General features: G+C 52.0%; 1 protein-coding gene across 1 annotated transcript in view; it reads right to left on the minus strand.

The window, feature by feature from the left end:
* The window catches only part of LOC311247965 (CUB and sushi domain-containing protein 1-like), a gene marked incomplete at both ends in the record, with an annotated part of 213058 nt that extends 196053 nt beyond the window's left edge, over window positions 1–17005 (minus strand). The window contains 1 exon segment of the mRNA XM_084338937.1: window positions 16823–17005. Within this exon segment, the coding sequence (XP_084195063.1) occupies window positions 16823–17005 (183 nt within the window).
* Window positions 17006–17293: the final 288 nt, after the last annotated feature.

Here is a 17293-nt window from a genome sequence, read left to right on the forward strand (position 1 = left end):
TGTAGACAGTCTAGCTCGTCGGGGAACGAGTCTCTCTGGGCTCGCTGTAGGAGAAGAAGTTCTGCTTCTTCGTAGTTAGCTGCAGTAATGTCAGTAGTGGGCTGAACCTCTGGGTGATGCCACAGGAATGTCTTTAGCTGCGCACTCTCAAGGGTGAGGCAGTCGTCTATGTCGGGGTCTGTGGGGACGAGTGTATGTGTCAACCCACAGAACATAGATTTCTTGTTCTCTGCCTCCTCTTTACTCGCCTCCCGTGGGGTGGGTGTAGGCCACTCTTATTCCGGGAGCTTGAGGAACTCTGGCCCGTCACTGTATAGATTGTGACGGGTGAGGTCATCCAGGGACATTCCCCGGGTGATGACGTCAGCTGGGTTGTGTTTTGTGTCCACATACCTCCAGCTTGCTGCTTCTGTTAAATATTGGATCTCTGTGATTCTGACTCCCACGAAGACCTTGTATCTACACGAATCAGACCGGATCCATGTGAGTACGGTCGTGGAGTCTGACCACAAGATTGTTCTTTGCACCGGGATGGTGAGTTCACGTTGGATTAACGTGGCGAGTTGCGCTCCTGCTAGGGCTGCGCAGAGCTCTAGACGCGGGATAGATTGTTGCTTGCGTGGGGCTATTCTTGAGCGAGCCAGGATGAAAGCAGTATGTATTTCTCCTCCCTCCTCTCGGGCACGCAAGTAGGCCACCGAACCGTAGGCTACTTCGGAGGCGTCGCTGAAGACGTGCAGGTCCATCTGGCACGTCTCCGGCCTCACTGTGGGTGGGAAGTAGCTGCAGCGTATGTTGACACCTGGGAGTGAGCTGAGTTCTGTCTCCTACTCTCTCCATGTGGAGGCAAGGTGTTCGGGTATGGGGTCGTCCCAGCCCTGGTCCTTGTCCCATAACGCTCTTACAATCATCTTTGCCCTGGTGGTGTAAGGTAGAATACATCCCAACGGGTCATATTGTCTGGCGAGTGTTCTGTATACACTCCGTCTTGTGGTCGGTAGTGCAGTCGACCTTCCCTGCTCCTTGGTCAGGGGTGTGTGTTTATAATGGAGCGAGTCTGTTTTGAAGCGCCAGACTAGTCCTAATGTCATTTCTTGGGCTTCTCCTGGGATGGTCGCCATCCAGGTCTCGCTGCTTGCTGCCTTGTCCTCTGGGGAGAGGCTGCGCAATACTTGAGGGTCGCTGCTGGCCCACTGCCTGAGATCAAAGCCGCCTTTGATCAGGGAGGCGCGGAGCTTGAGTAGGAGGGCCTCGGCTTCTTCTGGCGTCGAGACGCTTTGCAGACAGTTGTCCACGTAGAAACTATTTCCTACACTTTGTCGGACCTCTTCATCAGCTGCTGGGTCCTCTGCGACGTGTTTTTGCAGTGCAAACGTAGCACAGCATGGGCTGCATGTGGTTCCGAAAGGGAGGACTTCCCATTGATAGATGGCTGGTTGCTCGTCCCCGATCCTCTCTCTCCATAGGAACTGCAGCAGGGGCTTGTCCTCCTCCACTAGTCGCACCTGCAGGAACATCCCTTTGATGTCGCCGCTGATGGCCACCTTGTCTTGGCGGAAACGTAGTAACACGCCTAGTAGAGAGGGGCCGAGTGTTGGGCCGGGCAAGAGCTCTTTATTCAGATTTTGTGATCCGATCTGGTAGCTGCAGTTGAACACAATACGATCCTTGCCGTTGTGGTGGACTTTGTGGTGCGGCACGTACCATGATTCGGTCGTCTGATCGGCCTCTTTAATGTCAATTTTCTTTATGTGTCCCGCTGTGATTAGCTTGTCAATCTCAGCGCGGTACACAGTCTCTTGAGCGGGGTCTCTGGCTAGGCGCCGCTCTGTGTTCAATAGATACCGCTCCGTCGCTTCTTTTGGGGCGTGGAAGGTAGGCATACCCTCTCGCCTCAGGAGTGGAGTTGCGTATCTCATCACTCCGTTGACTTTGACTCTCTTTGTCCCCCGCTCGAGGAGGGCTATAGCATAAATGTCTTCCTTGGAACGAATGTCTTTCCTTTCGTTCTTAAAGGGCATTATCTCTAGTGTCCATAGCCTCTCGACATGCTGTAGGAGGGTGGTGTCTTCTTCTGTCACTCTGGAGTGGAGGCAGCTAGTGGCTGCTGTTCGGTTAAGAGACCTAGCGAGGGGGCCTTGTAGTGTCCATCCTAGGCGGGTCTCGACTGCTGCAGGACAGCCTCTGGGCCCTGTGTGGACCCGGTCCATCGGGACGATGAGGTCTGCATGGTCGGAGCCTATCAGCAGGGTCGGGGTGGCACCGTCTATGAGCGGTATAGGTAGTTGACGCAGGTGCACATATTTATCCATCAGCTTGGCGATGGGGTAGGTGTACTGCGACAGGCCTATGTCTTGGCTGGTGAAAGCGTTAGTGATTCTATACCGTCTCTCTGGCTGCCCGCTTGCTGCGATAGTGAAGGAGACATTCTCGCCCTTTATCGTCTTTAGGTCTCTTCTTATTGTCCGAATCGTCATCTGGTCTTCGCTTCCCCGCAGCCCCAGCTGGGCCGCAGCGGACGCGAGGAGAAGGGTCTTCTCTGACCCGTTGTCAAGGACGGCGTAGGTGTCCATGACCTTGTCTTGGTAACTCAATGTTACGCGGACCACCTTTAAGAGCACCCGGGCGCCCCCGCTGCTGGCGGGGTCAATGTACATAACACTTGCCTTTGTGCTGCTTGAGGGTGCAGGCTTTCTTCTGTTATTGTCATGTAGGACGTCTAAGTGGGCTCCGTCACACCGACTACACCTCTTCTTTAAGCGGCAATCGGCTGCCATGTGACTGCGCGCACATCGGTAACAGCGTCGGTTGGACTTTATCCATTGACTCACCTCGTCGGTGGTCATCTTCTTGAACGTGTCACAGTGTGACAGCCAGTGTTCCTTTTCGCAGTACGGGCACACCATCTTCCACTTCTCTTTCATCGAGGGGGTACTGTGGTTCTTGTTGCTCGGTACTGATTCTGATTGGTGCATGACGGTCACCAATCTGCGGCCATCGTTTGCTCTCCTAGGTCCCTCTCTGGAGCTTGGTGTGCTCCGCACGAACGTATCCAACCGTAGGCTGTTGACTTCTCTCGCCAGGAAGTCGGCTAGGTCTAGGAGGGATGGCTCGGGACCGTTAGGATCACGGTGGTCTCTTTGCCGCCTGAAGCGCTCTTGTCGGGCGGGCGGGAGCTTCTCTAAAATCCTCTCGACATTAGAGTTTGCGTACAGTTCGTGCATACCCTTTTCCTTTTGCGCCCCCAGCATCCCTACCAGGGATTGTACCTTGATAGACAGGTCATCTAGTGAGCGATTGTCTGTGGCTGAGGGTAGACGGTCAATATTCCTTATCTCTTGTATTACGTAGTCCCATATGCGTCCATATCTTTGGTCGAGTGCTGCTAGAGCCGCGGTGTATGGGGTAGTAGAGGTGGAATATGCCAGCGCTATATTGTGCGCTCGGGGCACCTTGAGGTGCTTGAGTAGGATAGCATACTTGTACGGTTCATCAGTTACATCGGACATCATTGTCTCTAAGCACATTCGTAGCTCTGTGTACTGTGCTCTGTACTCGTGTGTGAAGTCCGGGAACGTCGGTGTGCCAAGGTACGATGCCATGGATGGCTCTTACGTGTCGTGGTTGGCTGGTACCTGCTGGGTACCATGGCCCGCGTACCCAGGTGCTGTTCCTCGGGGCTGGTCGTGCGTCAAGCTCACCCGTGAATTGAGTCGGGGGTCTGTAGCGCAGAGCCGCGGGGGTAAAGCCTGGGCTGTACTGGACCTCCTGGTCCTGTGGAGTACTGTGCTGCTGTTGGGCTTGACTCTCCTCCTCTCCCTCTTCTTCTTCCTCTGGCAGGTCATCTAGATCCTGTAGTCGTCTATTTAGCCTCTCCGCGGTATAGACCGGTTCTTCCCTGTAGCTGGGTCTCGCTTGGACCGGTCGGGGAAGGGGTTCGGAGAGGGGTATAGGCTCTCTCTGGTGGTCGGGCTCAGGGTCGCTTGATCGGGTAGGGGAGGGTGCCCTTGACCCTTGTCTTGACGAGGCCCTGGAGCCCCGTGCGGAGGGAGGGGGTGTTGCCCTGGTAATCAGCTGCTCCATTATCTGCGCTTGTAATCGGTCGCGCTCGGCTTCGCGCTTGGTGAGAGCGAGGTCGCGCTCTGCTTCTCTTTGGGCACCGGCAGCGGCGCGCTGGGCTTCGGCGGCGGCGTGCTGGGCTTCGGCGCGGTCTCTTCCCATATTCTCTTCCGTCTGGAGGCGTCTAATCTCTAGACGTATACGGTCTTCGTCACTCCGTTGCTGCGCTTGAAGGCGTTCTCTTTCCATGGAAGAATGTTCGCGCTCACTAAGCGTCTGTGCTTGGAGTCGATCGCGCTCGGTTGAGGCTGCCAGGCTGGCGAGGAAGGCCTGCGCCAGCATCTTGTCCGCCTCGCTGGGGGAAGACGCTGGTTGAGGTGATCCGCTCCTGGTAGTACTCGTTGGAGATCCGTTCTCCTGTGTGCTCGTCCCTTTTTGTAGTGGGTCGAGTTCCATCCCTGGAGGGCTTTCTTTATCCTGGAGCTCTCCGGGGACTACTTCTTCGGTCTTGGCGGGGGGTAAAGTCATGTCAGGTGCCTCCTGGTCCCCACCGTGAGCTTGGTCAGTTACGTTAGAACCCACTAGGGTCTCTACTGGCGGGGTAGCCTGGTCGGTAGGGTCGGACATCATTTTACTATCTACTTTTTCCGCGTTTACCGTCTGTAGAAAGCTAGGTAGTATACTGGCAACGTAATCCTCTAAGTACTGAGGTGTCTGCCGTCTACGCTGCGGGCGATCTATTTTAGGAGAACCGTTTTGTGGAGTGTTCATCATTAGCCATGTCAATATTAATACCACTATATTAATATTACGCTAGTTACCCTCCGGCTCGAAGGACCAATTGTAACTGAGGGGTACAATTCCCTGACTGTATTGATAAGTATGGTATCATTAAACCACTACCGTCTTATGTACATTCCTACTGGCCATACAGTACACAGGTATCTAATGATGAACACTTCCCACAATGACTCGTTCCACACAAAACTGGATTTAAGTATTTATTAGCAGCAAATGGTACATAATATACTTTACTTTACTTTACTTTACTTTGGATGCGCTTATAAGGCAAAGGAATGTGCGTAGGCAAATCAATAACGAATGTCCATTCTCATATTACGCAGGAGATAATAATACAACCTGAATCTTAGGAATTATATCTATGGTACACTAGTAATATAGCGGGAGATACTGGTAGGGTCCCCCCGGTTGTAAGCCAGCAAGGGTAGAGGATTTGTCGGTAGTAGAGTCTGGGTCAACGATGATAAGGAGACTCCAAGTACAGGAGACGGTGCAATAAGATCTTGATCCGCAGACGAATACAGCTATTCTCCGTAGCATGCAGCTCCACATGGAAGAAAGCTAGCCGGCCTCAGGCTTCTGAGAGGCGGACTCGACGTGGCTCCTCACAGGGTAAATCCCACACAATTGTGGGTGTCGGCGATTCTCCGCTCCATTAATTACAGGACCAAAAGCAAATATAATCCAGCCGAAAAGGGCTATGCAGTCGTCGGTAGGTTATCCAGTGTACATAATCCACACGGTCCTCGTCTAGGGCCCCTCGGGTGAAAGCGCCATGGTAAGCAGCCCAGCCTGGATAAGCACTCTAGCTGATACGAGGAAACGTTGGTGATGCTGGTCACTGTAGAACTTTAGCCGCACGATACGCTATACACAAATAGACTATTACTGACTTAATAGAATAGGTCGAACTCGACGGTACAGCGTTAAACTCTGACACTTCAGTTATTAATTCGCACGCGGTCTCAATGCTCTATTTGGGGCCAAACAGGCCATACTTCACCGCACGTCGTATCGTGGGTGAGGCTTCAACTTTTAGTTACTAAGACTTCTGACTAAGTGCTTCTGTATTCACCTGCGCCGTATTTATACGCTACGTGAACAAACTAGTACCAGCTCTATTCCTGTCTCATATCCTTGCGCAGAACCGTTCATGTCCAGGCAAGTCCCCGGCGGTGACTTTGAACCAGACCTTGAAGGTATGGCCATGGCGCCTGGTGGACCGCTGTCCAATAGGAGAATGAAATATTATGGTCTGTACTAGGCTAAAGGGATATTCCGTGTATATGTACAAGGAATATACAAGGGATATCAAACGATATACAAATATTATGCAATATATATCAATCAATAAATATATATATTCGGTTTAATCTGATCCTTCGTAACAACTATATTAATATATTAGATATTCAGATGGTTGTTTATCCTGACAGTATATAGAACTAGGTGAAAACTATATTAATATATTAGACATTCAGATGGTTGTTTATCCCGACAGTCTCTATAACTAGGTGACACTATATTAATATATTAGATATTCAGATGGTTGTTTATCCTGACAGTATATAGAACTAGGTGAAAACTATATTAATATATTAGACATTCAGATGGTTGTTTATCCTGACAGTCTCTATAACTAGTTGAAACTAGAATATGTGGTGTGGCTCTCTGGTAATCGCCGCACAAACATGAGTAATATTTAGCCACTGCTAGTGCTAAATGAATGGGATTTGTAAGGGCTAAATTGATGACCATATCAACTTAAATCAAGAGCAACTGTTTATGTTTTATGCGTAATGAGTGTGATGTGTGTGAGTGTACTGACAGGCCAGCTGCTGCGAGATAGATTTACATGGACATCTGGACCGGCCTTCAATGTTGCTCTGTTTAAAAACCTGGAGTAAGAGTGTGTGTGTGTGTGTGTGTGTGTGTGTGTGTGTGTGTGTGTGTGTGTGTGTGTGTGTGTGTGTGTGTGTGTGTGTGTGTGTGTGTGTGTGTGTGTGTGTGTGTGTGTGTGTGTGTGTGCGTGTGAGTGTACGTGTGTGTACGTATGAGTGTGTGCGTGCGTGTGTGTGCACACGTGCATGCGTGTGTGTGTACGTGTGTGTGTACGTATGAGTGTGTGCAGTGGCGGGGGTGGGGGGGGGGGGGTTCTAAGGGCCTGTGATTGACAGGGGCCCTAAAAAAAACTATACATACTGTTGTGAAGGATCAGATTAAACCGAATATGTATATTTATTTATATATATATATTTAATTGTATTTGTATATCGTTTGATATCCCCTGTATATTCCTTGTACAATATGCATTGAATATCCCCGTTTCTACTAAACAGCCCATAATAGTTTCATTCTACCATTGGACGAGAACCTGGCGCCAGGTTGCCATACCCCTAGGTCCAAGTTCAATCGTGCCGCCTAACATGTCGAGGCAAACCCCCGGTTCCGCGCAGTAATATGTCGGGCGAAATACGTGTGGTACTATTTGTTCATAGCGCATATATATATGGCGCTCGTAAAGTAGAACTTTCTTTTAGTCCAGTTCTTTACCCTCCAACAGAGTGACAGACGCAAAAGCCTCCCCACGACGCACGTGCGGTGTAGTAAGGCCTACTTGGCCCAGAATAGGCATTGAGATATCGTGTAGATTAATAGTTGAATGGTCATAGTTTGGCACCATACCGTCGAGTTGGACGTATTCTATTAAGCTAATAATAGTCTATTTATGTATGGTGCATCGTTCGGTTAGAGTTCTACAGTTATCAGTACCCCCATCGTTCCTGACGTTATCTGGACGCTTAACCAGGCTAGTCAGACCCCTAGTGGCGATTGCATCCGAGGAGCTCCGGGCCAAGAGCGACTGGACCTGTATATTGGATTACTCTACCCAGACGACGGCGAGCCTTCCACGGCTTGGATTATGCTTTGTGTGCTTTGATTATTCCATGGATAAAGGCCAACACTGCCGAGTGTTGGAATTACCCCCCGGAGAGGACTCCAGGTGAGACGGCGCTCTACACGTGAGGTCGCCTCACGTCTCTCCGTTGTGGACCGGCAGATACTGTTCCACAGAGGGTCCAGCTGTATTCGTCTGCGGCCCGAGGTTATGTGGGCACCGTGTCCAAGACTTTGGATTCTCCCAAAACACCGTTGGCCAGATGGGATACCGCCAGCGGCTTCTCTAACCCCCCCCTCCTACTGTCTTACAACCAGCGGGACCCCCCCCCCCCCTTAGTGTATCCAGCTATAATCATTTAAGTACCATCGCTATCGTTTCCTAAATATTCCAGGTTGTATACTTACTCCCTGCGCAACCAGAGATTGGACATTCAATGTTGATTTACCTACGAATACTCATTTGCCATAAAAGTGCATATTCCATATTTCAAATCATAAATGTAATTAAGTGATCGTTGTATACACCCTTTGCTGTATTAAACTTTCGATTTGGTACATTTGTGTTGGTTCGTTTCATCAGGTGGGAAAGTGTTCATCATACTTATATCTTGTACTGGGTGGCCAGAAGTTAAAGTACATGAGGTAGTGGTATTAAATATCATATCTAACAATACAGTCAGGGAATTGTACCCCTCAGTTACAATTGGTCCTTCGAGCCGGAGGGTAACTAGTGTAATATTAATATAGTGTTATTAATATCGAAATGGCCTATGATGAACACTCCACGAAACGATCCTCCTAACCTAGAACGCCCACGGCGCAGACGACAGACACCTCAGTACTTAGAGGCTTACACTGTCAGTCAACTACCTAGCCTTCGACAAACGGTAAACGTGGTAAAAGTAGAAAGTAAAATTATGTCTGACCTTAACGACCAGGTTTCCCCGACCACAGAGGCCCTAGTAGGTCCTAATGTAACCAAGCCCGACGACAGCACAGTACTCCACCGGACCAGGAGGTCCCATACAGTCCAGGCTATACCCCCGCGGCGCTGCGCTACAGACCCCCGACTCTATTCACGGGTGAGCACGACGCACGACCAGCCCCGAGGAACAGTACCTGGACCAGCGGGCCATGGTACCCTGCCAGTACCAGCCCACAGCGAGGCGCAAGAGGGGACTCGCCCAGGAGGTCTCTCCCCCAACGCTCGCCGATGTATCAGCCATCCACGGCGTCATACAACGCCACGCCGTCATTCCCAGACTTCGCCTATGAGAGTCGAGCACAGTACATGGAGCTCCGGATGTGCTTAGAGACAATGATGGTGGATGTCGCTGATGAACGCCACAAGTATGCAATATTATTGAAGCACCTGAAAGTACCGCGAGTGCACAATATAGCGCTAGCCTATGCTACCTCCTCGACCCCATACACAGCGGCCCTTGCAGCGCTGGATCAGAGATATGGACGTATATGGGATTACGTAATCCAGGAGATAAGGCATATTGACCGCCTACCCCCAGCCACAGACAATCGCTCACTAGACGACCTGTCAATCAAAGTGCAGTCCCTGGTGGGGATGCTGGGAGCTCAACGGGAGAAGGGCATGCATGAGCTATACGCCAACTCTAACGTTGAGAGGATTTTGGAGAGGCTGCCACCCGCAAGACAGGAGCGCTTTCGGCGGCAAAGGGACTACCGCGATCCCGACGGCCCCGAGCCATCCCTCCTTGATCTGGCCGACTTCCTGGCGAGAGAGGTCAGCAGCTTACGACTGGACACCTTCGGGCGGAGCACGCCAAGCTCCAGAGAGGGATCCAGGAGAATAAATGATGGAAGAAGATCGGTGACTGTCATGCACCAATCAGAGTCAGTACCGAGCAGTAAGAGTCACAGCACCCCCTCGAGAAAGGAGAAGTGGAAGATAGCGTGTCCCTACTGTGAGAAAGAACACTGGCTGTCACAATGTGACTCATTCACAAAGATGAATGCAGAAGAAGTGAGCCAATGGATAAAGTCCAACCGGCGCTGTTATCGATGTGCGCGGCCCCACATGGCAGCCGAATGCCGCCTAAAGAAAAGGTGCAGCCGATGCGATGGAGCCCATCTAGATATACTACAAGATAGTAACGGAAGACGGCCTATACCTGCACCACGGAGCGGCACCAAGGCAAGTGTCATGTACATTGACCCCGCCAGCAGCAACGGAGCTCAAGTGCTCTTAAAGGTAGTCCGTGTGACATTGAGCTACCAAGATAAAGTTATGGACACTTACGCCGTCCTTGATGACGGGTCAGAGAAGACCCTTCTGCTCGCCTCCGCTGCGACCCAGCTGGGACTGCGGGGGAGCAAGAACGAAATGACGATTCGGACAATAAGAAGAGATTTAAAGACGATAAAGGGCGAGAATGTCTCCTTCACTATCGCAGCCAACGGGCAGCCAGAGCGACGGTACAAGATCACAAATGCTTTCACCAGCCAAGAAATAGGACTCTCGCAGTACACCTACCCTGTCACCAAGTTGATGGATAAATATGTGCACCTGCGCCAATTACCTATCCCGCTCATAGACGGCGCTACCCCGACCCTGTTGATAGGCTCCGACCATGCAGAACTCATAGTCCCGATTGACCGGGTCCATACAGGCCCCCGAGGCTGTCCTGCAGCAGTCGAGACCCGCCTAGGGTGGACCCTCCAAGGCCCCCTCGCTAAATCTCTCAACCGAACAGCAGCCACTAGCTGCTTCCACTCCAGAACGACAGAAGGAGACACCACACTCCTGCAGCCTGTCGAGAAGAAAATAGACTGGCGACGCCGTGCGCTGCTCCGCGCCTCCCTGATCAAAGACGGCTTTGATCTCCGGCAGCAGGCCAGCAGCGACCCCCCAGTATTATTTGCACTACAGAAACACGTCACAGAGGACCCAGCAGCAGATGAAGAGGTCCAACACAGTGTGAAGAACAGTTTCTACGTGGACAACTGTTTACAAAGCGTCTCGACTCAAGAAGAAGCCGAGGCTCTCCTAATCAAGTTACGCGCCTCCCTAATCAAAGGAGGCTTTGATCTCAGGCAGTGGGCCAGCAGTGACCCGCACGTATTGCGCAGCCTCTCCTCCGCAGACAAGGCTGCCAGCAGCGAGACCTGGATGGCGACAATCCCAGGAGAAGCCCAAGAAATGACACTAGGATTAGTCTGGCGCTTCAAAACAGACTCGCTCCACTATAGACACAAACCCTTGGCTCCAGAGCAAGGAAGGTCGGCGGCGATACCGACCACCAGACGGAGTGTGTACAGAACACTCGCCAGACAATATGACCCGTTGGGATGTATTCTACCTTACACCACCAGGGCAAAGATGATTGTACGAGCACTATGGGACAAGGACCAGGGCTGGGACGACCCAATACCCGCACACCTTGCCTCAACATGGAGAGAGTGGGAGACGGAACTCCGCTCACTCCCAGGTGTCAATATACGCCGCAGCTACTTCCCATCCACAGTGAGGCCAGAGACATGCGAGATTGAGCTACACGTCTTCAGCGACGCCTCCGAAGTAGCCTACGGATCGGTCGCCTATTTGCGTGCCCAAGAGATGGGAGGAAAGATACACACTGCTTTCATACTGGCCCGCTCAAGAATAGCACCACGTAAGCAACAATCTATCCCACGTCTAGAGCTCTGCGCAGCCCTCGCAGGAGCGCATCTAGCCACGTTAATCCAACGTAAACTCACCATTCCGGTGCATAGAACAATCTTGTGGTCAGATTCCACGACAGTACTCACATGGATTAAGTCTGATTCATGCAGATACAAAGTCTTCGTGGGAGTCAGAGTCACCGAGATTCAAGAATTAACAGAAGAAGCAAGCTGGAGGTATGTGGATACCAAACACAACCCAGCTGACGTCATCACCCGGGGAATGTCCCTGGATGACCTAACCCGTCGCAACATCTACAGTGACGGACCAGCATTCCTCAAGCTCCCGGAAGGAGATTGGCCTACGCCCACCCCGAGGGAAGCAAGTAACGAGGAGGCTGAGAACAAGAAGCCTATGTTCTGTGGACTGAGCACTGTCGCCTCCACAGACCCCAACATAGATGACTGCATTACCCTAGAGAGTGCGCAACAAAGAACATTCCTGCGGCACCACCCAGAGATTCAGTCCACCACTGACATGTCAGCAGCTGACTACGAAGAAGCAGAACTTCTTCTACTACAACGAGCCCAGAGAGACTCGTTCCCCGATGAGCTAGACTGTCTACAGGGAGGAAACCTCGTCCCATCAGACAGCAGACTGATTCACCTGGCACCAGAGAGTGACGCACATAATCTCATCAGAGTGGGTGGTCGCCTGCGGAGAGCCCCCGATCTACCAGATGACATTAAGCACCCGATAGTCTTGAACAGCCGACACAAGGTCACAGAGCTGATCATAAAGAAATACGACGAGGATGTACACCACGCAGGAGCAGAGAGAGTCTTCGCGGAGATCAGACGTCGTTATTGGATATTGCAAGGGAGAGAAGCAGTACGGCGCTTCCAGCGAACCTGTCTAGACTGCCGTAAGTGGCGCGCGCAGCCCAGCATACCACGGATGGCTGACCTACCCCCCTGTCGCCTCCGAATCGGCGACAAGCCATTCCACTCCACAGGCATGGACTGTTTTGGCCCGTTGTATATAAAGAGAGGAATAGGCACAGAGAAGCGGTGGGGTATTGTATTCAAATGCATGACCACCAGAGCGATACATATCGAGCTCCTTCCGACCATGAGCACAGACTCATTCCTTATGGCCTTCCGGAGATTCACATCACGGAAAGGAAAACCGTCTACATTGTTGTCTGATCACGGGACCAACTTCAAAGGCGGAGAAAGAGAGCTGAGAGAGAGCTTCCAAGCTATGGGCCCAGAACTTAAGACCCACCTCGCTCCAGCCCAGATTGACTTCCAGTTTAATCCCCCGAACGCACCCCACTTCGGTGGAACCTGGGAACGAGAAGTACGTTCTATAAAGACAGCCCTGTATGCCGTACTCGGAGCCCAGACTGTGGCAGAGGAAGTCCTAATGACAGTCCTCACGGAGATCGAGGGAGTATTGAACTCAAAGCCCCTCGGTTACGTCTCCAGTGATGTAGCAGATGTCGACCCAGTCACCCCCAACACACTCCTAATGGGGCGGCTGGACCCCGCGCTACCCCGGACAATGTACAGGCCCGAAGAAGCGAACGGCCGAAGAATGTGGAGGTACAGCCAAGTACTAGCTGACAAGTTTTGGAGCAGCTTCCTACTTCACTACCTACCGTCTCTACAGACCCGCCAGAAGTGGGTAAAAGAGAGAGACAATTTGACAGAAGGAACAGTCGTCATGATTATTGATCAGTCGCTACCCAGAGCTATGTGGCCGGCTGGCCGCGTAAGCAAAGTGATCACCGGTGCCGATGGCAAGGTCCGAGCAGCTGAAGTACTCGTCCAAGGGCGCACCTACACACGTCCCGTGGCGAGGCTCATAGAACTGCCCCGACTCCCAGATACTATCGATGATGACCATGACCCTATGACTTTGTGAGTTGACTGACCCTTACAGCGGACCTTGAGTGGAAGACAGTGCGGTTAATCTGTCTCTGCTTAGCTAATTAGGTGGGACTAATTAGGGGGCGGCTGTTGTGAAGGATCAGATTAAACCGAATATGTATATTTATTTATATATATTTAATTGTATTTGTATATCGTTTGATATCCCCTGTATATTCCTTGTACAATATGCATTGAATATCCCCGTTTCTACTAAACAGCCCATAATAGTTTCATTCTACCATTGGACGAGAACCTGGCGCCAGGTTGCCATACCCCTAGGTCCAAGTTAAATCGTGCCGCCTAACATGTCGAGGCAAACCCCCGGTTCCGCGCAGTAATATGTAATCCAACAGAGTGACAGACGCAAAAGCCTCCCCACGACGCACGTGCGGTGTAGTAAGGCCTACTTGGCCCAGAATAGGCATTGAGATATCGTGTAGATTAATAGTTGAATGGTCATAGTTTGGCACCATACCGTCGAGTTGGACGTATTCTATTAAGCTAATAATAGTCTATTTATGTATGGTGCATCGTTCGGTTAGAGTTCTACAGTTATCAGTACCCCCATCGTTCCTGACGTTATCTGGACGCTTAACCAGGCTGGTCAGACCCCTAGTGGCGATTGCATCCGAGGAGCTCCGGGCCAAGAGCGACTGGACCTGTATATTGGATTACTCTACCCAGACGACGGCGAGCCTTCCACGGCTTGGATTATGCTTTGTGTGCTTTGATTATTCCATGGATAAAGGCCAACACTGCCGAGTGTTGGAATTACCCCCCGGAGAGGACTCCAGGTGAGACGGCGCTCTACACGTGAGGTCGCCTCACGTCTCTCCGTTGTGGACCGGCAGATACCGTTCCACAGAGGGTCCAGCTGTATTCGTCTGCGGCCCGAGGTTCTGTGGGCACCGTGTCCAAGACTTTGGATTCTCCCAAGACACCGTCGGCCAGATGGGATACCGCCAGCGGCTTCTCTAACCCCCCCCTCCTACTGTCTTACAACCAGCGGGACCCCCCCCCCCCCCCTTAGTGTATCCAGCTATAATCATTTAAGTACCATCACTATCGTTTCCTAAATATTCCAGGTTGTATACTTACTCCCTGCGCAACCAGAGATTGGACATTCAATGTTGATTTACCTACGAATACTCATTTGCCATAAAAGTGCATATTCCATATTTCAAATCATAAATGTAATTAAGTGATCGTTGTATACACCCTTTGCTGTATTAAACTTTCGATTTGGTACATTTGTGTTGGTTCGTTTCATCAGGTGGGAAAGTGTTCATCATACTTATATCTTGTACTGGGTGGCCAGAAGTTAAAGTACATGAGGTAGTGGTATTAAATATCATATCTAACAATACAGTCAGGGAATTGTACCCCTCAGTTACACATACAAACTAACATTAGGTAATTGTTAGGTATTTAATCATCATTAATAGAATATTTATATATTTACAATGTATTCATAAAACGTTTGGCAGAACAGTAAACATCCCCACCCCACCCCTCTGTTTATATGAGATGGTTTGGTCCTGCCACCAGGCCAGACACCAGGCAGTGCGTTGTGAGTGAGGAGTGCGGTGGAGCGTCATATCTCAGCCGACAGCCGCATCCTGGGGGAAAATATGGCTTTTCCAGAAATGTAAAGAAAGAAAAGAAAGACAGGAGTGAGAAAAGAAAACTTCAAAATCACACTAGATCAGTTGTCGCTGCCTCTGGCGCCAGGCCCTGTCTCCCCCGTACCTCCCCCAACACACCCCCTCTACTCCCCCATACCCCACCCAACACACCACTTCTACTCCCCCGTACCCCACCCAACACACCCCCTCTACTCCCCCATACCCCACCCAACACCCCACCTCTACTCCCCCGTACCCCACCCAACACACCACCTCTACTCCCCCGTACCCCACCCAACACCCCACCTCTACTCCCTGTCTCCCCCGTACCCCACCCAACACCCCACCTCTACTCCCTGTCTCCCCCGTACCCCACCTCTACACCCTGTCTCCCCCGTACCCCACCCAACACCCCACCTCTACTCCCTGTCTCCCCCGTACCCCACCTCTACTCCCTGTCTCCCCCGTACCCCACCCAACACCCCACCTCTACTCCCTGTCTCCCCCGTACCCCACCCAACACCCCACCTCTACTCCCTGTCTCCCCCGTACCCCACCCAACACCCCACCTCTACTCCATGTCTCCCCCGTACCCCCCCCAACACCCCACCTCTACTCCCTGTCTCCCCCATACCCCACCCAACACCCCACCTCTACTCCCTGTCTCCCCCGTACCCCACCTCTACTCCCTCTACTCCCCCGTACCCCACCTCTACTCCCTGTCTCCCCCGTACCCCACCCAACACACCCCCTCTACTCCCTGTCTCCCCCGTACCCCCCCCCAACACCCCACCTCTACTCCCTGTCTCCCCCGTACCCCACCCAACACCCCACCTCTACTCCCTGTCTCCCCCGTACCCCACCTCTACTCCCTGTCTCCCCCGTACCCCACCTCTACTCCCTGTCTCCCCCGTACCCCACCCAACACCCCACCTCTACTCCCTGTCTCCCCCGTACCCCACCTCTACTCCCTGTCTCCCCCGTACCCCACCCAACACCCCAACTCTACTCCCTGTCTCCCCGTACCCCACCTCTACTCCCTGTCTCCCCCGTACCCCACCTCTACTCCCTGTCTCCCCCGTACCCCACCCCCCAACACCCCACCTCTACTCCCAGCGGAATAAGTTGGTGAGCAGCATTGTGTTGAATCACATGGCAGTCGGTATAATGGTAGGAGGTCCGTGGGACGTCTTCTTTTATTATTGTGAATAATAACAGTTCTCTAGGAGGATGGTTAGGGTCAGAAGTCCAATTGTTAGGGTCAGAGGTCCGATGGTTGGGTCAGAGGTCAGATGGTTAGGGTCAGATGGTTAGGGTCAGAGGTCAGATGACTGGTCTCACTAGGAGGATGGTTAGGGTTAGGGTTAGATGTTAGGGTCAGAGGTCAGATGGGTAGGGTCAGAGGTCGATGGTTAGGGTCAGATGTCAGATGGTTAGGGTCAGATGGTTAGGGTCAGAGGTCAGATGACTGGTCTCACTAGGAGGATGGTTAGGGTCAGAGGTCCGATGGTTAGGGTCAGAGGTCAGATGGTTAGGGTCAGATGACTGGTCCCACTAGGAGGATGGTTAGGGTCAGAGGTCAGATGGTTAGGGTCAGATGACTGGTCCCACTAGGAGGATGGTTAGGGTCAGAGGTCAGATGGTTAGGGTCAGATGACTGGTCCCACTAGGAGGATGGTTAGGGTCAGAGGTCAGATTGTTAGGGTCAGAGGTGGACCTGGACCCTGCACAGCGGCAACAGCGGCCTCAGAATAATAACCCCGGCTCCCCAGTGTTTTGCGTAACTCGCCCTGTAATGTAACGTATATTACGCAGCAGCTCCATCAGATCCACCGGTGTGTTGCGCAGTGTGTTGGACTCACAGACACAGCTGGGCTTGTTCCCGGACCACTGGTTGTTGTGCTGACAGGAGACGCTCCGCTCGCCCACCAGCTCGAAGGCCGACTGGCAGGAGAACGTCAGCACGTCCCCGTGGAGGAACCCGTCTCCGCTGCGCCGGCCGAACCCCGGGACCCCCGGGTCGCCGCAGCCCCCGCGGTCGATCTCTGTAAACGGGGGGGGGGGACGAGAGGAGGAACACACACACACACACACGTGTCGTTAAACCCACCGCTTATCGGCTGGAGGAGCGCGCTAAAGAAAATCTATTGCTTTTAGTCAGCGACGGGCGTCATCTAAGCTGAGTAAACGTGTCACAGTTTGCAATCAAAATATAAGTGGTATCGACGGAATGATTTATCGGAATTAGGGGTGTGATTTCTTCTTCTATAACCCCCCCCCGGTATTTCACCCTGTAACGCAGCCAGGGGGGGGCAGTGGTGGTGGTGGTGGTG

The sequence above is a fragment of the Notolepis coatsorum genome (assembly GCF_963971535.1).
Source record: "Notolepis coatsorum genome assembly, contig: SCAFFOLD_268, whole genome shotgun sequence".
Taxonomy (NCBI): domain Eukaryota; kingdom Metazoa; phylum Chordata; class Actinopteri; order Aulopiformes; family Paralepididae; genus Notolepis; species Notolepis coatsorum.